Source organism: Pangasianodon hypophthalmus, chromosome 19, assembly GCF_027358585.1.
Source record: "Pangasianodon hypophthalmus isolate fPanHyp1 chromosome 19, fPanHyp1.pri, whole genome shotgun sequence".
Lineage (NCBI taxonomy): Eukaryota > Metazoa > Chordata > Actinopteri > Siluriformes > Pangasiidae > Pangasianodon > Pangasianodon hypophthalmus.
This window is the reverse complement of record NC_069728.1, coordinates 4,280,006-4,296,156: the sequence shown is the minus strand read 5'-3', so window position 1 is coordinate 4,296,156 and position 16,151 is coordinate 4,280,006. Positions and strand designations below refer to the sequence as shown.

Genomic DNA, 16,151 nt, shown 5'->3' with positions numbered 1-16,151 from the left:
CTGGTTCAAGAGCCCTAGTGGTGAAGAATTCTGGGAAATGAAGTAAAAAGAGACAGAAATTGACGTCCACTTTTGTGTCTAGTTGATTTTTTATGCTATTAAGAAAGGAGAGATGTCTCTCTTATAAGTGTCTCTCTTATAAATGTCTCTCTTATAAGTCATAATGACAACCACTGAGATTTTAACAACGAACAACAACTCTTTAAAAAATATATATATAGCTTAAGAACTCAATTACCCATAATGCTTGTGGAGCGCCTTCAAATATGGCGACTTCCTGCGATACGGTGGTGAATGTTATTGTGCAGCCTCTTCGGGAGACTTTAAACTCATTAGGCTTTGAAGTTTATCCTTTAAAGGTACATTTATACTAATTAATAGTTTGATATTAAAGTCACATTCGAGTGTTTTTAAAGTTTGTTGTCAATTTCTCTTCATTTGGTGCCGAGTAGCACAGCTACCTGAACACATGGAGGAAATTGACAAAATTTCTATTAAAGAAATTTTGTGAATTATACATATCATAGGTTTGCAAATGAATTATACATTTCATTTACTATTATTTGTAATTTTTCTTAAAGATGCATATATGACCATAACCCATCTTTTCCATTATATGTGCCATGCATATGAAATAAAGTTTCTCATGATGTTTCCACACAGATAGGATGGTACAATGCAGTTGTTTCTCAGGCGCATCAGCTTCAGTATTCAGCGGATACTCTGGCACTGGTGGTCCTGAGCACGCCGTCCATGTTCGAGAAAGTGTTTCTGCCTTTCCTGCGGACAGGCTGCTGCAAAGGTGTCAGAGATCCTGTAGATCAGTGTGTAGCCCAGACCATCAAATCCTGCGTCTCTAAGGTTAATCAGTGTTCCTCAGTGTTTTTTAGAGCTTTGAAGTGATCATATGAAACTCAGTGACAAGTTTTCTATAGTTTGGACTCATGCCCTTAAAATCATTTTCTTGTGATTTCAGTGTCTTCCTGACCAAAGCGTAGATATCACCTTTGACTATGAGTTGCTGCCCAACAGAAAGCCCAAGTTTCTGGCTCAGACTGCAGCTCATGTAGCAGGAGCAGCACGTTACTACCAGCCATCAGACATTCAAGATCCACCATGGGGGAACAAGGTACAGAATCGCATTCTGTCCCACATTATACACTATACGTCCAAAAGTACGTGGACACCTGACCATCACACCCATATGTGCTTCTTCCCCAAACTGTTGCCACAAACCTGTTCCAGCATGACGATGCCCCTGTGCACAAAGCGAGCTCCATGAAGACATGGTGTGTGAAGGTTGGAGTGGAAGAACTCGAGTGTCCTGCACAGAGCCCTGACCTCAACCCCACTGAACACCTTTGGGATGAACTGGAACACCGACTGAACCCCAGACCTCCTCACCAACATCAGTGTCTGATCTCACTAATGCTCTTGTAGCTGAATGATCATAAATCCCCACAGCCACACTCCAACATCTAGTGTAAAGCCTTCCCAGAAGAGTGGAGCTTATTATAAAAGCAAAACAACTCAAAATTAATGCCCATGGATTTGGCATGGGATGTTCATTACTTATGGTCAAATACTTATAGCCAAATAGTGTATTTGGCAAAATTACTGACACCAGTAAATACTATTTTAAATCAATGCCAATAGTTACTTTTTTAAAAGAAGCATTTATAATTGTGACAAGAAATCATGGATATAAGGAATACCAGTCAAAATACCACTAAGCATAATCTATGATAAAAGTCTGGAACATTTGGGAAATTGTTCTTTTTATATGCCTTTTTGTACCACAAGCTTTTTAAATGTCTTCACTATTATTTGTCAGTGATATTGAGAACAGTTTAATTGTAAACAACCAGATCAAGCCATACAAAAATTCATGCTAATCATCCAATGCTTTAAGACTGTAATAATGTACATTTTAAGCACTTCAAGTTCAGGTCATATTGGATTGTTAATGTAAATTACACAACCTTACATATTTGCCAGTTGAGATTTTAAAACACAGATGCCTGATAAATACACTACAAGTTATTTTGCAAGGTGGAACTACAAACAAAGTAGTTATTAGAATATTTAGTGTCTCTCTTTTTTGGTCTCAGTATACTTCAGCATTTTAATCCTTTATTATCCTAATTTGTACATTTGCCTCTTCCTGTCTCCCACCAGAAGATGTTTGGAGTTTGCATCCATCCTCGGCTGGGGGGCTGGTTCGCTATCCGGGCTTTGCTGGTGCTGAAAGGTGTAGAAGTGGGTGAAGCACTACAGCAGGTAGCTCCCCCTAACTGCGTTAGCTCACGGGAGGCCAGGATAGAGCTTCTGGAGAGGTTTAACCTGTGCTGGCGTGACTGGACCTACAGAGACATCATACCCACAGAGGAGCGTTACTCCCCTCAGCAAAGAGAGTATTTCATTACCCCGCCAGACCAGCGGGGGGAGCTGCTGAGGCAGTGGGGCTTTCTACCTGAAGCAGAGACTGAGACTCAGACCTCAACCAACAAGCAAGGATGATGACCTTGGCAGCATCCCATTACTGTTTTGTCTCAAATCCAAAATCCACACTGGCAATCTGATATACATTATTAGCCAAAGTGAAGGCACAAAATGAATGTAGTCCTCAGTAACGTTGAACTGCAGGGTCTTTGGTGCCGACTACATTTTGTTGTCGTATTTAAGAGAGATTTACTATTGATTTGATGATTGTCAGTAACACACTGGTACTGCGTATGGATTGATGAACCTCAGGTAATTCATGACACAAATTACAATGTATAATATATATACTTTATTTTACTAACAAAATCAGTCACACATTAAAAGGAAACATAAAGTAATAGTGTGTCTGTTTTATTTAGAGGGTTTTAAACATCCCTCTGGGCCACTTGGCTTTGCAGCTACACCCCAGCATGGTTACGGCAGAGTCCACAGTACACAAGAACAGACCCAGCAGACCCACGTGCCCAAAAGCTCCACGCTTCCTTTTCTCAGGCACTGTTGAAGAAAAAACAGAAGCAGCAGAATTTTGGTTTATTATATATTGTATGTAAATATGTACCAACATCAACTGATCACATCTTGCTTATTGTTTAACCATTTATAACCTTGTACAATAGTATTACAATATTACGTTACTACATAAAACATTACCTGTTTTTAACGGAAAAGGGCATGCATCAGCAATTGAACACCATTTAGTGTCAACAGACCTCAGTGAGTGATCAGTTTTGGGGAGTTGCAATTCCTTGGCAGGGTCTTTGTTTTGTTTAAATAGAATTATACCACGGTGCTGTTAAATGCTCAATTCTGATTGGTTGGAATGTTTTCTATAACAGCACGGCACAGATAGTAGGTCTGCCAGCAAGGTTTTTCGTATTTATGGAAGGAGTTTCCAGTGTCAGGGCTTTTGTAAGGAGCTGTTTAAAACGCTATAACATAAGTCATAACAGGAACTAACTTGCCTTGTGGGCTTTCCACAACATGAAATGTAATCACACACATTTTATATATATATATATATATATATATATATATATATATATATATATATATATATATATATAAAACTCATATGAAAATAATAATGTGCCATTGTTTAATTAATAGAAATTGAATTGTTGGCAAATTGCTGTGGTACAAGAGGAATTCCGGGATGATCTGGGATAAACAACTTTGGGGTGGAAACTGCGTCACATCACTACATCATTGATTTTTGTGACCAGAGTTTTGGTATCTGGGCCTGAAGCAGTAAGAGCTTGGATACTATTACTTGTTATAATAAGGGAATGACTACAAAACCTAACACATTAAATACCTTGTTATAAATTACAGCTTTATTTTGTCCTAAGGGTATGCAAGGATTCCCATTTGAATGTAAATAACAATGATAAGAGAAAAAAAAATTAGCTACTGACCTCCAGAGGAGTATCCATATGCATACACTGCTCTACCAGCAATCCAGATTATTCCCAAAACACTGGCCAGACGCTAACACAAACACACAGAGAACATGCACAGAGAAGTATATAAATACAATATAACTATTAGCTACAGCAAAAGTCCATATTGTAAGTTTTGTATGTGATTGTACTCACTGGATGGGATATCCCTCCAGCAGCCAAGAAGAACAGGAAGGAAGGCAAGGCCTCAACACTGCAAAGGGAACAGCGAAAAAAAACCCCACTCAGACTGATCCAAACACTGCTGTGGGTTATGAACAGTGCTCTATTGCTTCTCTTACCAAACCACACTGCTTACTGCTGAAGGGGTAGTATTAAATGTTGCTCTATTAATATTACATGGGCTGCTGAGGAACATACGTATTCTGGTGAACTCTCTGGATGCAGTTGAAGATATGGCCAGTCTCTGGGTCATCGCTGTACATCCTGGGATACTAGAGACAGGAAAAGAAGCAGTATGATTTCCTGTGTGTTTTAATAACTTCAACAGTTTTATTGTAAACCAAGGTTGGTCTTGTAATGACAATAGCTTTTATATTTACATTTATTTGGAAGATCGATTCATCCAAAGTGAGGCTAGCCTATGTACTGTGATTAAAGTGCAAGATTATGTTATTTGCATATGACTACCTTTAACACATGAGCAGGGTCCTACAATTTATGTCACTTATTTTTGATGCTAACCCTGTGCATGTTCACGCTAACAAGCAACAAGTCACGCTTAATTGTAGTTTGTCTTTTGTGGGAATGTAGCGACCACTACTGTAGCGCTGTCCGGAGTTTCTTGTTTTTTTTAGTTCAGATGAGAAATGGTCATAGCTAACTAATTAAACAGAAATTAACTAAAGTGCTAATCATTGTGAAAAGTGGTTGTTTGATTTACATGTTACATGCTAGGCTTCGAGTAACAGTTTGCTATCAGGATTTCTCAGTTTATTGTCTAGTCTAAAGTGATTTATGTACAATTTTATGCTCATGACTTACAAACCACCCTTGTTTACAAGAACACAAAGTCAAAAAGGTAAAACTGGACACCAGTGGCTTCTATGGGGATGCCACCACCACCAAGTCTAATCTTTCATGTTACTAATGTGTATGCCAGAAATACCTTTAAAATATACTTCAAACAGAAAGGAAGCAACTTAAGAAAAAACTATTTCAGACATTTGACCTTGCTGTGACCTTGACCCTGTTTGGATCAATTCCAAAATATGATCAGTTGATCGGGTTACAATGATAGTTCCAGGTAAATTCTACAAACTTTCAAACACTCGTTCACAAGACATCACACTAATGAGAATTTTTGAGTTTTGTGTCATGACTGACTGAGCTACCATTTGCTAGCTAGCTGACACTGGCTAATCCATCATGTTAGTCAAAGTAATGCAAGTAGCTAATGTAATGTACAAACTGAAAATATACTTGATAACAGCAATTCACATTTACACTCAATACAACTTATTTTTTTTGGGAAAAATATCAGTGCTCTCCATGATTTTCGTCTAACTCGGACACCCATCTAAATGGAGAAGTGCATTTTCATGATCCGCTAATTCTGTTGGTGGAGTCCATTTAAAAAGAAATGACTTGCTAACCTACAGTAGCTACCTACATGAACAAGACGTTCACATAATTTACTTCAATATGATGTGATCTGGGCAATTTTAATATCCAAACTAAATCAATATTATGACGTCTAGCTAGCGAAGTCATTTTTCATTGTCCCTTCAAGGTGTTTCAGTTATCTTGCAGCTAGCTAAGTAGCTAGTTAACAAGCTAGTTTTGGAATCACAATGAGTCTGACATGGGTCAGTTAGAACAATTTACACCAGAACAAGTTGTCAACACTATAAATCTTTGGTACAAAGTTTGAAAGATGTGAAATGAAGTTTGCTGGGCTATAGTCTCAGTAAGAGCTTCGGGTGTGTGCTGGAAAGCTTGTGTGCGTTAATGAGGCTGGAATGTCATTTCAGCCCACCTCCAAAACTGCCAATCACCTCATTAAACACGCCCTTTTAATTATCATCAAATAACCCCTATAAAATGCTGTTATCATAAGGAAAAAATATTGGGCAAGATATCAGGGTCAGTGAACTTGTTTAAAAAAAAAAAAAAAAAGACAGAACACTCTCCTGAAAATAATTTGTGGAGATTTAACTTAAAATGTAAGTTTAGCTTGTTTTCCATTCACTTACGTGGGTATGGACAAGGGTTAACAAAAAAAATCTGAAAATGTAATTATTAAATCTGAAATTGTGAACATTGGAAAACTATTTGAATATACAAGGAAAGGTGAATTTTAAAATGTGAATGTCTGAACACAGATTAAAAACTACTGTGAATTTCATGCATCCATCCATTCTCTGTACCGCTTATGCTACACAGGGTCACGGGGAGCCTGGAGCCTAAACCAGGGGAATGGGGGGGACAGGACGGGGGACACCCTGGACCACAGACAATCTGGAAATCAGCCTGCAACGCATGTCTTTGGACTGGGGGAGAAGACTGGAGTACCTGGAGGAAACCCCTGAAGCACAGGGAGAAAATGCAAACTCCATGCACACAGGGCAAAAGTGGGAATCAAACTCCCAATCCTGGAGGTGCGAGGCAACAGTGCTAGTCACTAACCCATCATGCCCTCCACTGTCAAGTTCAAGGACATTGAAAACAAATAAATACAGCTGTGTGGTTTTCAAAGCAATATATTTCAATGCTGTGAATTTAATAGTGTTTGGATTTTATTATTAAGAATTCAGTGGCTTTTAGTATTCATATCATGTCTTTATTTATTTATTTTGCTTCCATATTCGACTTCCTTGCTGCTCTCACGCCTTAACAAGCCAACAATACTCGCTAACAATCGCAAAGGATTTTGGGTAAGAGACTGCTACTGAGTTTGGAGAGGGCGCATTATGAGCTTCTTTACCAATGACAAATCGGACACGGCGCAAACGCCAAGTGCGCCATTTGGGACTGGGGTAATAATATACTATTTTGAGAATATTATTAATTATAATACTATTTTGCTATTGTATAGTCTGAAAACAGAGTGTAGGAGATCCAGTTCAATCATAAAAATCCCAGTAGTCCAAAAGAACAGAAAAGAAAAACAAACAAACAAGTGCTAGAACTCTAGATAAATGTGATTTATTCTCTCACCTGCACATTGTATTTTATGCGAGCCTTCACCACAGCATAAGCCAGATAGTTGAGCTGGATAATCGAGGCTGCTCCAGTCAGCAGCACAAAGCCATAATCCTTCGATAAAACCGCCATGCTCTCAACTCAAGCTGAACAAAAACACCTGGATGATCTATACATATTAACACAGTAACAGTGACAGACTTCAAACAGAAATAACTCTTAAAACTGTGACCAGGATGTAACAAAGTCAAAGATCATCGAACTTAAACTCCAGGTACAATACACCTGTGCTAAAGTCTCTTTAATCATCAATAATAATGATAATGATAAATTTGGAAGACCAGAGAAAGCCTACCTATGCCAGCTCACCTGACGCAGCCGTGTAGTTATGCAGAACCAGTTGTGTGGCTAACAACAGGAGAAGCCTGAGTCTGGTTTCTCTTTGCAATTTCTTATCTGAATTCTCTGTTCCACCTTAAATTATTGCAGCTCTCACACACCGCCTGTAGAGGGCACTCATTAGTCTTTTCCAAATGGCATTTCCTTGGCAATGAATCTAGTTTTTGGTTGTTAGTACAATTTTACACAAAAAAAGATAAAAATTTTCCTTAATGATATTGGCCAATATTCAGCCTAGTTTCTGAGGGTTTAAAACATCTCAGGCCACCAAAATTGTTTTGTTTTTGTCTTGTTTTGATAGTTTATGTACTATCTTGTGCCATCTGCACATGTTTGCACTGTGCACTTTATGTAAATATATGTAATGTCTGCTGTAGTTCTGTGTTTTGTTTTTATGTAACACCATGGTCCTGGAGGAACGTTGTTTCGTTTCACTGTGTACTAATTAGCTGTATATGGTTGAAATGACAATAAAAGCCACTTAACTTGACAAAATCACACCACAATCTAAAGTCAGAATGACTTCCTAAAATAGGATTTTATCTCCAATCTGGTCAAGTCTTCTTCTCCCTTAAAAGTATCCCAGTACGTGGCATAAAACGACTAATTATCCTATATGAGTCAGTGTTAGAGAGACCACTGAGATCCTAAATGAGTCAGTGTTAGAGAGACCACTGAGATCCTAAATGAGTCAATCTTCAGACTACTGGTTCAGAGATTAAAACATCTTAAGCCACCAAAACCAAAGGGACTTCCTAAAACAGCATAATTTGTCTACAGTCTGTCCCAAAGTCTTCTTCACTTTTTAAAGTATCCTAATGCGTGGCATAAAATGCCTAATTATCCTATATAGGACAATGTTTGAGAGACCACTGAGACCACTAGTTGAGAGGTTAAAACATCTGGGACCTCCAAAATCTCATCACAATCTGAAAGAATATCACTATGGGATAATTTGTCTCTGCAGTCTAACCCATTTTTTTTTCTTCACCCTTAAAAGGATCATAATACATTATTTAAAATGTCTAATTTTCCATTATTAGTCCATTTTTGTGTTCATAACATCCGTAGAATGACATTCTGATAGTTTCACCTAGCAAAAATCAACAGACAAATCTACATTCATTCATCAGTTCTAAAACATAAAATACTCTAAGAAAATAAAATGATGTAGCATCAGTAAATACAATATTTTCTGCCCATGAGGAGAATGTGGAGCAAATGGTAGATACTTTTGCAGAGCCAACATTGGTTGTTTAGACTTTAGACTTTGTCACATCACAGATTACTCAGTTTATCCAGCATAAAAAGTATGATGGTTAGTTAACAGTTAATGACCACAATAAACCCAATTTTCAGTGTGATGGATGCAGAGACTGGTTATAACCAGCATGTGTTGGATATCAGAGCATAGAGGGCACATGTAATTTCTCCAAGGCATTTTCCCTATTGTTCAGTAGCCTCCAAAGTGCAGAAAAAAAAAATCTATGAAAGCAAGAAGTGATTACAGTATGATGACTGTGATAATGAAGGTCAAGACGATAATGATGATAATGGTCAGGAAGAAGTTAATGATGATGTATTACCTCTTGATGACAAGAAATGATAGGAAGTTGCATTGCATTTTCTGTTTTCCATATCCAGAGCTGAACTGGATACCAGAATACCCAGAGAAGATCTGGCTTTTGGATTCTTATGGGTGACTGGACTGACATCATTGCAGAGAAAACTGACCAAGTCAACAAATTTTACGTTCTGACATTTAAATAATTTTGAATAATTCTCTGTAACAAAAAACAATTAACTCTTACTGTCAAAGAAAGGGCAAATTTCATGATTGCACAAAATACACGTTAGAGGTCAGTGTGCAGGCCACTGAGTAAATCAAACATTCCAAGTATGTTTACAATTAAACCAATAACTTGGTGGGTTTCGTCCAATGCACCATGCACCTCATGGAAAATCTCACTTATAGAAAGATAAAATACGCCTCATCGCTGTCAGTTATTCAAAAATATTTCAGTGTTCAAAAATGGGAAAATCACGCCTTGCAACTCAGAATATTCAAAACAAAGCAAAGCCACCAGGAACCAAAACAGCTTACAATATATCAGTCTTGAGTCCTCTTGTGACACATATGTATGTATACAGATGCACCTGGTTGATGTAAAATATTCAAAACATGCCTGCTTTACCTGGATTCGAAAGGAAGTGTTGTATCTAAACTGCAGGACTAAGCACGCAATATCCTGTATTATGCACTGTGCATTTCAGCTAAATCCACAATGCAGAAAAAATTGCGGATACTCAGAAATGTTCATTTCTTATCAAAGAACTCCAGAGAACTGTTCCAGATCCTTCTACAGCCACAAATGGTAGAACTGGACTTTAGCTGAGTATTCGTGCAGTCAAACAATTAAATGTGAGGAAAGAAGTAAACATAGACGAAAAAATACAAAAACAAAATACAAATTACATGTTCACACTAAACCCTATTAAATTTGCTTTATTATGAGGTTCCTCTGTGTGTGTAATTGTGACTAGCAATGTAATTTGCTATGTTACTTATTATTACTTATACTTCTCCACTTGCTATAATTAGGCTAATGAGAAAATTGATATTGAATTTGATTATTTAACTGCAAATCCACCATTTTCAGGTTATTAAAATGTTACACTCCTATCAGATGTGAGTGTAATCATACATGTACATTAATGATTAAATTGATGAATTGATGAAACTGGAAACATTTGATCATATGCAGATCTGAATGAAACGTTTTGATCATACACAACTTGGAATGAATAAGGAACACTGAGTTGTTAATGGCTCAGTGTGATGAATATTTGAAAATATGGAAGAACATGAGAATATTGAATGGTTTGTTTGGGAATATTAGGCTTAAATACAACTCTTTAGGATAAACTTTGGGTCAAGTTTCAGATAAATTATCCAGTATTTTTTAGGAAATCCCTTTGTTTCAGATTATGCTGAGATTTTGGTGGTCCAAAATGTTTTAAACCTCAAACACAAAGCTAAACACGTCAATGAAAACATTGACATTAAAGAAAATTAAGCATTTTATACAATATAATATGATCTATTTAATGGCGAAAACTTCCCAATTGGCCAATTGGCTGATTCAATACACACCACACAGATTAAATAAGACTAATGAGTGTCATATCTGCAGTCATTTAAGGTGGAACAGTACATTCAAATAAGGAACCAACTTCAGTTTAAAAAAAAATAAAAAAAACACAAGGAATTGGGCGTGACTCACAGGACTTGTTTTATCACAAAGCCCAGTCTAACCCAGGTAATGCTAACATGTCTGAAACCTTATAGTTTTGATTAGAAGTTAATCATAAACTAAGCCACTCATCTCATTATGAAGATCTTATTTGAGCATCAAACAGCGTAAAGCTGCTCAGAGCCTGTGTTATTGATCTGTTAGCTCAGTTTGCAGTTTAACCTTTGTTTGCTGGAGTAAAGGTTGAATGATGGATTAAGCAAACACCGGCCCATTCACTACTGTGTGTGTACTTTGATATAAAATGCATACAGGTGTGTGGCTGTCATGTTTAATTAATTTTAATACGCTGTCCATTTTTCATTAAACAAAATATGCTCTTAAGGGTCATGGAAGGTAATAATATTACCCTTAACATATTACTCAATGATTTGGGGAATATGCATTTCCATTAAGAATTTTTGTGATTTGTGTATTTTTTACATCAACACTATAGTGTCCATGCTTTTTTGGTTTATTTTAGGGACATTTGTACAAAATTTGCTAAATAGCTACACCCATAGTTAATTTAACTTCAATTTGACACAGACACCTATATAATTATAAGCTACATTACATTTTATGATTGTAAGTTAATACATTACAGCATTGTGGTAGATGATTTATTGAGAATATTTCACATCATGGGGCTATTTTCTGTCTGTCCTTTAAAGGATGTTAAAGTTTCAGTTCAGTGTTTCCTCTAGTTGATGCTATTCTCAACAAAAATCTGTAATGCACAATACTGAATCAAAGCAGATTTTTACTAATCAGACCTCTTTTTTCTATCAGACCTTTTTTTGGATACTTCCCTAATGTTTCCAGCATTTTACAAGGGCACCACCTTCCCCTTCCCCCTTCATCTATAATCTGGATGACATGTCATCCATCACCACACACCTCATTAGGCCTGAAATTTAGCAGCCGGTCATTTGGATAGCTACAATTAATAAGCAATTTTGCACCTGCAACAACATACACTTATATGATCTCTCACAATCACCTTGGCAAAGCCATGTTGTCACATTTGAGGCTTGAGCAGAGAAGAGTGCTAGTTTTAGGTCCACATGCACAGAGTTTCATCAAACTACACTGTATTTGAAGTGTGTTTGAGTGTACATAAACAGTCTAGTGTATGCTGCAAGGAAATAAGAAGACAGTTAGGAACCAACCAGTTAAACTAAAGAACTTTTTAAGAATAATATTATTATTAAATAATAAGTACTAATATTAAATGAAGCCTATTCCTCAGTCCTGTCCAAAATATTTTTTTAATCATGTAGTACAAATAGTAATGAATTCAGACATAATGTTACACACACACTACCATGGGTCACTGCTGGGCTGAGAATGATCCACCAATATCTGGTTCTTTTTCATTAATAAAGAGGTAAAGGGGAACTGACAAACTGTATGGAAAGAGATGGATTATAGTTAGTAACTGTATACCTACAAAATGACCTACAGTATATGGTAGGTGTGTATAATAAAATGGCCAATGAGGATATTTCTAAAGTCTCACTGAAACTACTGTATATCGTATTCTATATTAGAATCTCTTTCTCTCTTTTTTTTTAATTTCATTAATTTTTTATAGTTACATATGCATCCTGGTTATTTGGGGTCTCTGGTTAGTGCTTTGGCCTTTTTTTGGAATAATTTTTTACTTTATGCTTGCACCTGCGAACTAATGCTAGCTGAGCAGAACATTATAAAATGTTACGCTGCACTCTGACCAGACATGAGTGTAATCATACCACAATCAGGTAGTTTTTGTATTAACTTCAAGACAAATTCAAGACAAAACTAGAAAAAGGAAAAAGGAAAGTCCAATTTAAATGCATATTATGAGGAGGTGTAGAGACCACACCCTCAAAACTGAGGTGTTGTAACAGCAGAGGCTTGTGATCATAATTTTGGTGGGGCAGGACAGTATTAATAACTACATAGCCTCAAACCAAATTAAGTAAAGAGGCTATCACACCAGACAACTGAGAGTTGACAACATAGTCATCCAGGATACATTCTAGCAGCTCATTTTGAGAGGTTTTAGACATAACTTTGTTCAGCTTTATAGAGTAGGCCAAAATGAACACAAAAGACTTGAAACTTGAAAAATAATAATAATAAAAATAATTGTGGCCTTGGAAAAGGGAGACTTTTTTCCTAATTTTTGTATGGGAAGGTCACCGTGGTGCACACACATTTCCAACAGACTACGTAATCTCCTCTTCCCTCTCCCAAATTTTGCAATATATCTTACATCACAGACACACAGTCTGCACTTTGATCCATTCATTTTCTGTACTGCTTATCCTGCACAGGGTCACAGGGACCCTGGAGCCTATCCTGCAGGACCTAGGGGACTTGGGGCACAAGGTGAGGGATACCCTGAACAGGGTGAAAACCCATCACAAGGCACAATCGCACACATACTACAGACAATTTAGAAATGCCAATCAGCCTATAACGCATGTCTTTGGACTGGAGGAGGAAACTGGAGTACCCAGAGGAAACCCCCAAAACATGGGGAGAACCTGCAGACTCCACACACACAGGGTGGAGGCAGGAGTCAAACCCCTAACCGTGGAGGTGCGAGGCAAGCATACTAACCAGTAAGCCACTGTGCCTACCCAATCTGCACTTTATTAGATTTAATTCCTATTATTTGGTAGAAAACAAGATCTTCATGGCTGTGGAGTGGTTTTAAACTAGCTAAATCTGGCAACCCTATCATTAACCGCTCCATACTATGCCCTCCCGACCCCACAGAGTGCAAAAAAAAAAGAGCATCACCCTGCTTCCCTCGACAAAAAGCCAATAGGATTTTTCCACTGGCTTTTGGATTATTGCAGAAAATAAGCTCTGTGACCAACAAAAGTTTATGATTCTTACATGTTTTGTTCATCAAGATAATTTTCACAAATGAACACAACTTGTATGAATTTTGAAGCAGACGTAAAAAGCTAAAGTGAGGTTACAAACGAACTACACCACGGTCGCATGACTTCAACGTCACCAACACTAAACTTCCGACAACTCTTTCAATCTTTATTTAAAAAACCAACCAACCAACCAAACAAACAAAACAAACAAACGAACAAAAAAAAAAAACCCAGCTTTTTTTATTTTTAATTTTTGACAGGGCTTTTACATATTGTACGAGGCTGTAGTAGATGAGTTTTCCTGTTCGGCTTGATGACGTTTAATGTCCCCGACAACCTCTGTAGTCCCATTTAGCCGTTTGTTAGCAACCGCCTTTTTCAAAACACGTAAAAGCTTAAAAATCACGAGTGGGGTTTTACTGGTGAATTTTATGTCGTAGAATAAAACGTGAAAATATCTTGAGCTTGTGTTAACCATAAACCTTATTCCAGGCATTTACCCAAAACCCCACTGACTTCGGGACGATGGAACCGGAAGTGAAAAATGCTAACCCATTTCCGGGTTTTAGGACTCATTCCTGCAGCACTCTATAGTTAATAGAGTTTAGTGTGGACATGTGATGTAAATGTGAATCAGAGGCACAGGTCACATGCGCACACCTCCAACTCAGCTTCACTGAAATATTTTCTCGTCTATGTTTACTTCCGTACTTATTTTGGTGTTACAATACTTAACTGTAGTGGACTTGGAAGTGGACTAACGACTACACAGAGCTAACTAAAGACTAGACAGCACTAACTAAAGACTAGGCAGCACTAACTAAAGACTAGACAGAGCTAACTAAAGACTAGACAGCACTAACTAAAGACTAGACAGCACTAACTAAAGACTAGACAGAACTAAGGACTTCACAGAGCAACATGAGACTACACAGAGCTAACAACTACACAGAGCTAACTAAAGACTAGACAGCACTAACTAAAGACTACACAGAACTAACTAAAGACTACAAAGACATACATACATAAAGTGCATGTGTGCAATAGTGCAACAATTACTAAACAGCACAATGGGCACAGTAAAGGACAGTGCAGTGCTGACCAGTAATAATAAATGTTGTAAATGTAAATATGACATACTAATTAGCAGCTAAATGCAGGTGGTCAATACAGTATTTTGTTTACAGTGTTTCAGCAGCAATTTAAGAAAGAAATGTGGAAAAAATTGCAGAGATAGTGGAATGGATAGGGTGTTCAGTTGAGTGTGTGTGTGTGTTGTCAGGCCAGTCTTTGAATACTGGGGAGTCTGATGGCTTGGGGGAAGGAACTGTTGCACAGTCTGGCCGTGAGGGCCGAATGCTTCAGTATCTTTTGCCAGATGGCAGGAGGGTGAAGAGTTTGTATGAAGGGTGCGTGGGGACATCCACAATCCTGGTGGCTTTGCAGATGTAGCGTATGGTGTAAGTGTCTGTGATGGAGGGAAGAGAGACCCCAACGACCTTCTCAGCTGTCCTCATGATCTGAAATGGTGCGATTTCCAAACTGCACCTCCTCTGCGTATGCTGACTCGTCATTCTTGCTGATGAGACCCAGTACGATAGTGTCATTGGCGAACTTGATGTGATTTGAGCCGCACGTTGCTGCACAGCCGTGAGTCAGCAGAGTGAACAGCAGTGGACTGAGCACACAGCCCTGCAGGGCCCCAGTGCTCAGTGTGGTGGTGTTGGAGATGCTGCTCCAGATCCCGACTGACTGAGGTCTCCCAATCAGGAAGTCTAGGATCCAGTTGCAGAGGGAGGTGTTCAGGCCCAGCAGGCTTAACTTTCCAATCAGGTGCTGAGGAATGATTGTGTTGAATGCTGAACTGAAGTCCATGAACAGCATTTGAATGCAAGTGTCCTTTTTGTTCAGATGGGTGAGGGCCAGATGGAGGGTGGTGGCTGTTGAGTGACGATACGCAAACTGCAGGGAGTCCAATGAGGGGGTAGCAGGGTCTTGATGTGCCTCATGACGAGCCTCTTGAAGCACTTCATGAGGATGGGTGTGAGTGCGACGGGACGGTAGTCGTTGAGGCAGGACACTGAAGACTTCTTCGGCACGAGGACGATTGTGGAGGCCTTGTAGCACGTTGGAATGATGGCGTTGCTCAGGGAGATGTTGAAGATGTCAGTGAGACATTCTGCACCTCAGACGGAGCGTAGAAGTTGTTCAGCGCTTCTGGAAGAGCGGCATCACTGTCACATGGCCTGGATGCCCTGCCACATGTGCTGCGTGTCGCCGCTGTCCTTGAAGTGGCTGTGGATTTTCTGCACGTGCAAAACGCGCATGGAAAAAAGGCCCATTCCTGCTTACTAGCCAGTCTGTACTGCCACTTATGATTAAAAGTTAGTTAATAATCCCAGTGATGTTTTCTTCTTCTATTTAATATATTTTGCCTCATTGCATCTTTAAAAATGTGTTTGAGT

General features: G+C 38.3%; 2 protein-coding genes across 7 annotated transcripts; one reads left to right on the top strand and one right to left on the bottom strand.

The window, feature by feature from the left end:
- Positions 1-230: 230 nt before the first annotated feature.
- Positions 231-2,843, top strand: mmachc (metabolism of cobalamin associated C). 3 transcript variants are annotated; one of them, XM_053242365.1, is made up of 5 exons: positions 233-359; positions 664-861; positions 977-1,129; positions 1,246-1,412; positions 2,179-2,291. In XM_053242365.1, exons 1-5 carry the CDS (start codon positions 267-269, stop codon positions 2,246-2,248), a joined length of 681 nt encoding a protein of 226 aa, XP_053098340.1. In that variant the 5' UTR covers positions 233-266; the 3' UTR covers positions 2,249-2,291. The 3 variants fall into 3 exon arrangements, with proteins under 3 accessions (XP_026802792.3, XP_053098340.1, XP_026802793.3); XM_026946991.3 differs by lacking the exon at positions 1,246-1,412 and having other exon boundaries at positions 231-359; positions 2,179-2,843; XM_026946992.3 differs by lacking the exon at positions 1,246-1,412 and having other exon boundaries at positions 2,182-2,843.
- On the bottom strand, positions 2,772-7,634 carry mgst3a (microsomal glutathione S-transferase 3a). 4 transcript variants are annotated; one of them, XM_026946996.3, is made up of 6 exons: positions 7,479-7,634; positions 7,125-7,255; positions 4,326-4,399; positions 4,101-4,158; positions 3,921-3,993; positions 2,772-3,000 (listed from the first exon to the last, which is right to left on the bottom strand). In XM_026946996.3, the coding sequence occupies exons 2-6, from the start codon at positions 7,239-7,241 to the stop codon at positions 2,861-2,863; spliced, it is 462 nt and encodes a 153-aa protein (XP_026802797.3). In that variant the 5' UTR covers positions 7,242-7,255; positions 7,479-7,634; the 3' UTR covers positions 2,772-2,860. The 4 variants fall into 4 exon arrangements, with proteins under 4 accessions (XP_026802797.3, XP_026802796.3, XP_026802795.3 ...); XM_026946995.3 differs by having other exon boundaries at positions 7,125-7,278; positions 7,479-7,627; XM_026946994.3 differs by having other exon boundaries at positions 7,465-7,622.
- Between the last annotated feature and the right edge of the window lie 8,517 nt (positions 7,635-16,151).

What these genes read in the sequence shown, in the direction of transcription:
- mmachc (XM_026946991.3), top strand. Translation starts at nt 267, where the DNA reads ATGGCGACTTCCTGCGATACGGTGGTGAATGTTATTGTGCAGCCTCTT. An exon ending in TCAAATCCTGCGTCTCTAAG is followed by an intron (nt 862 to 976) that starts GTTAATCAGTGT and finishes TTGTGATTTCAG; the next exon opens with TGTCTTCCTGACCAAAGCGT. An exon ending in ATCCACCATGGGGGAACAAG is followed by an intron (nt 1,130 to 2,178) that starts GTACAGAATCGC and finishes GTCTCCCACCAG; the next exon opens with AAGATGTTTGGAGTTTGCAT.
- mgst3a (XM_026946996.3), bottom strand. Translation starts at nt 7,241, where the DNA reads ATGGCGGTTTTATCGAAGGATTATGGCTTTGTGCTGCTGACTGGAGCA. An exon ending in GCATAAAATACAATGTGCAG is followed by an intron (nt 4,400 to 7,124) that starts GTGAGAGAATAA and finishes TCCTGTCTCTAG; the next exon opens with TATCCCAGGATGTACAGCGA. An exon ending in ATATGGATACTCCTCTGGAG is followed by an intron (nt 3,001 to 3,920) that starts GTCAGTAGCTAA and finishes TTTCTTCAACAG; the next exon opens with TGCCTGAGAAAAGGAAGCGT.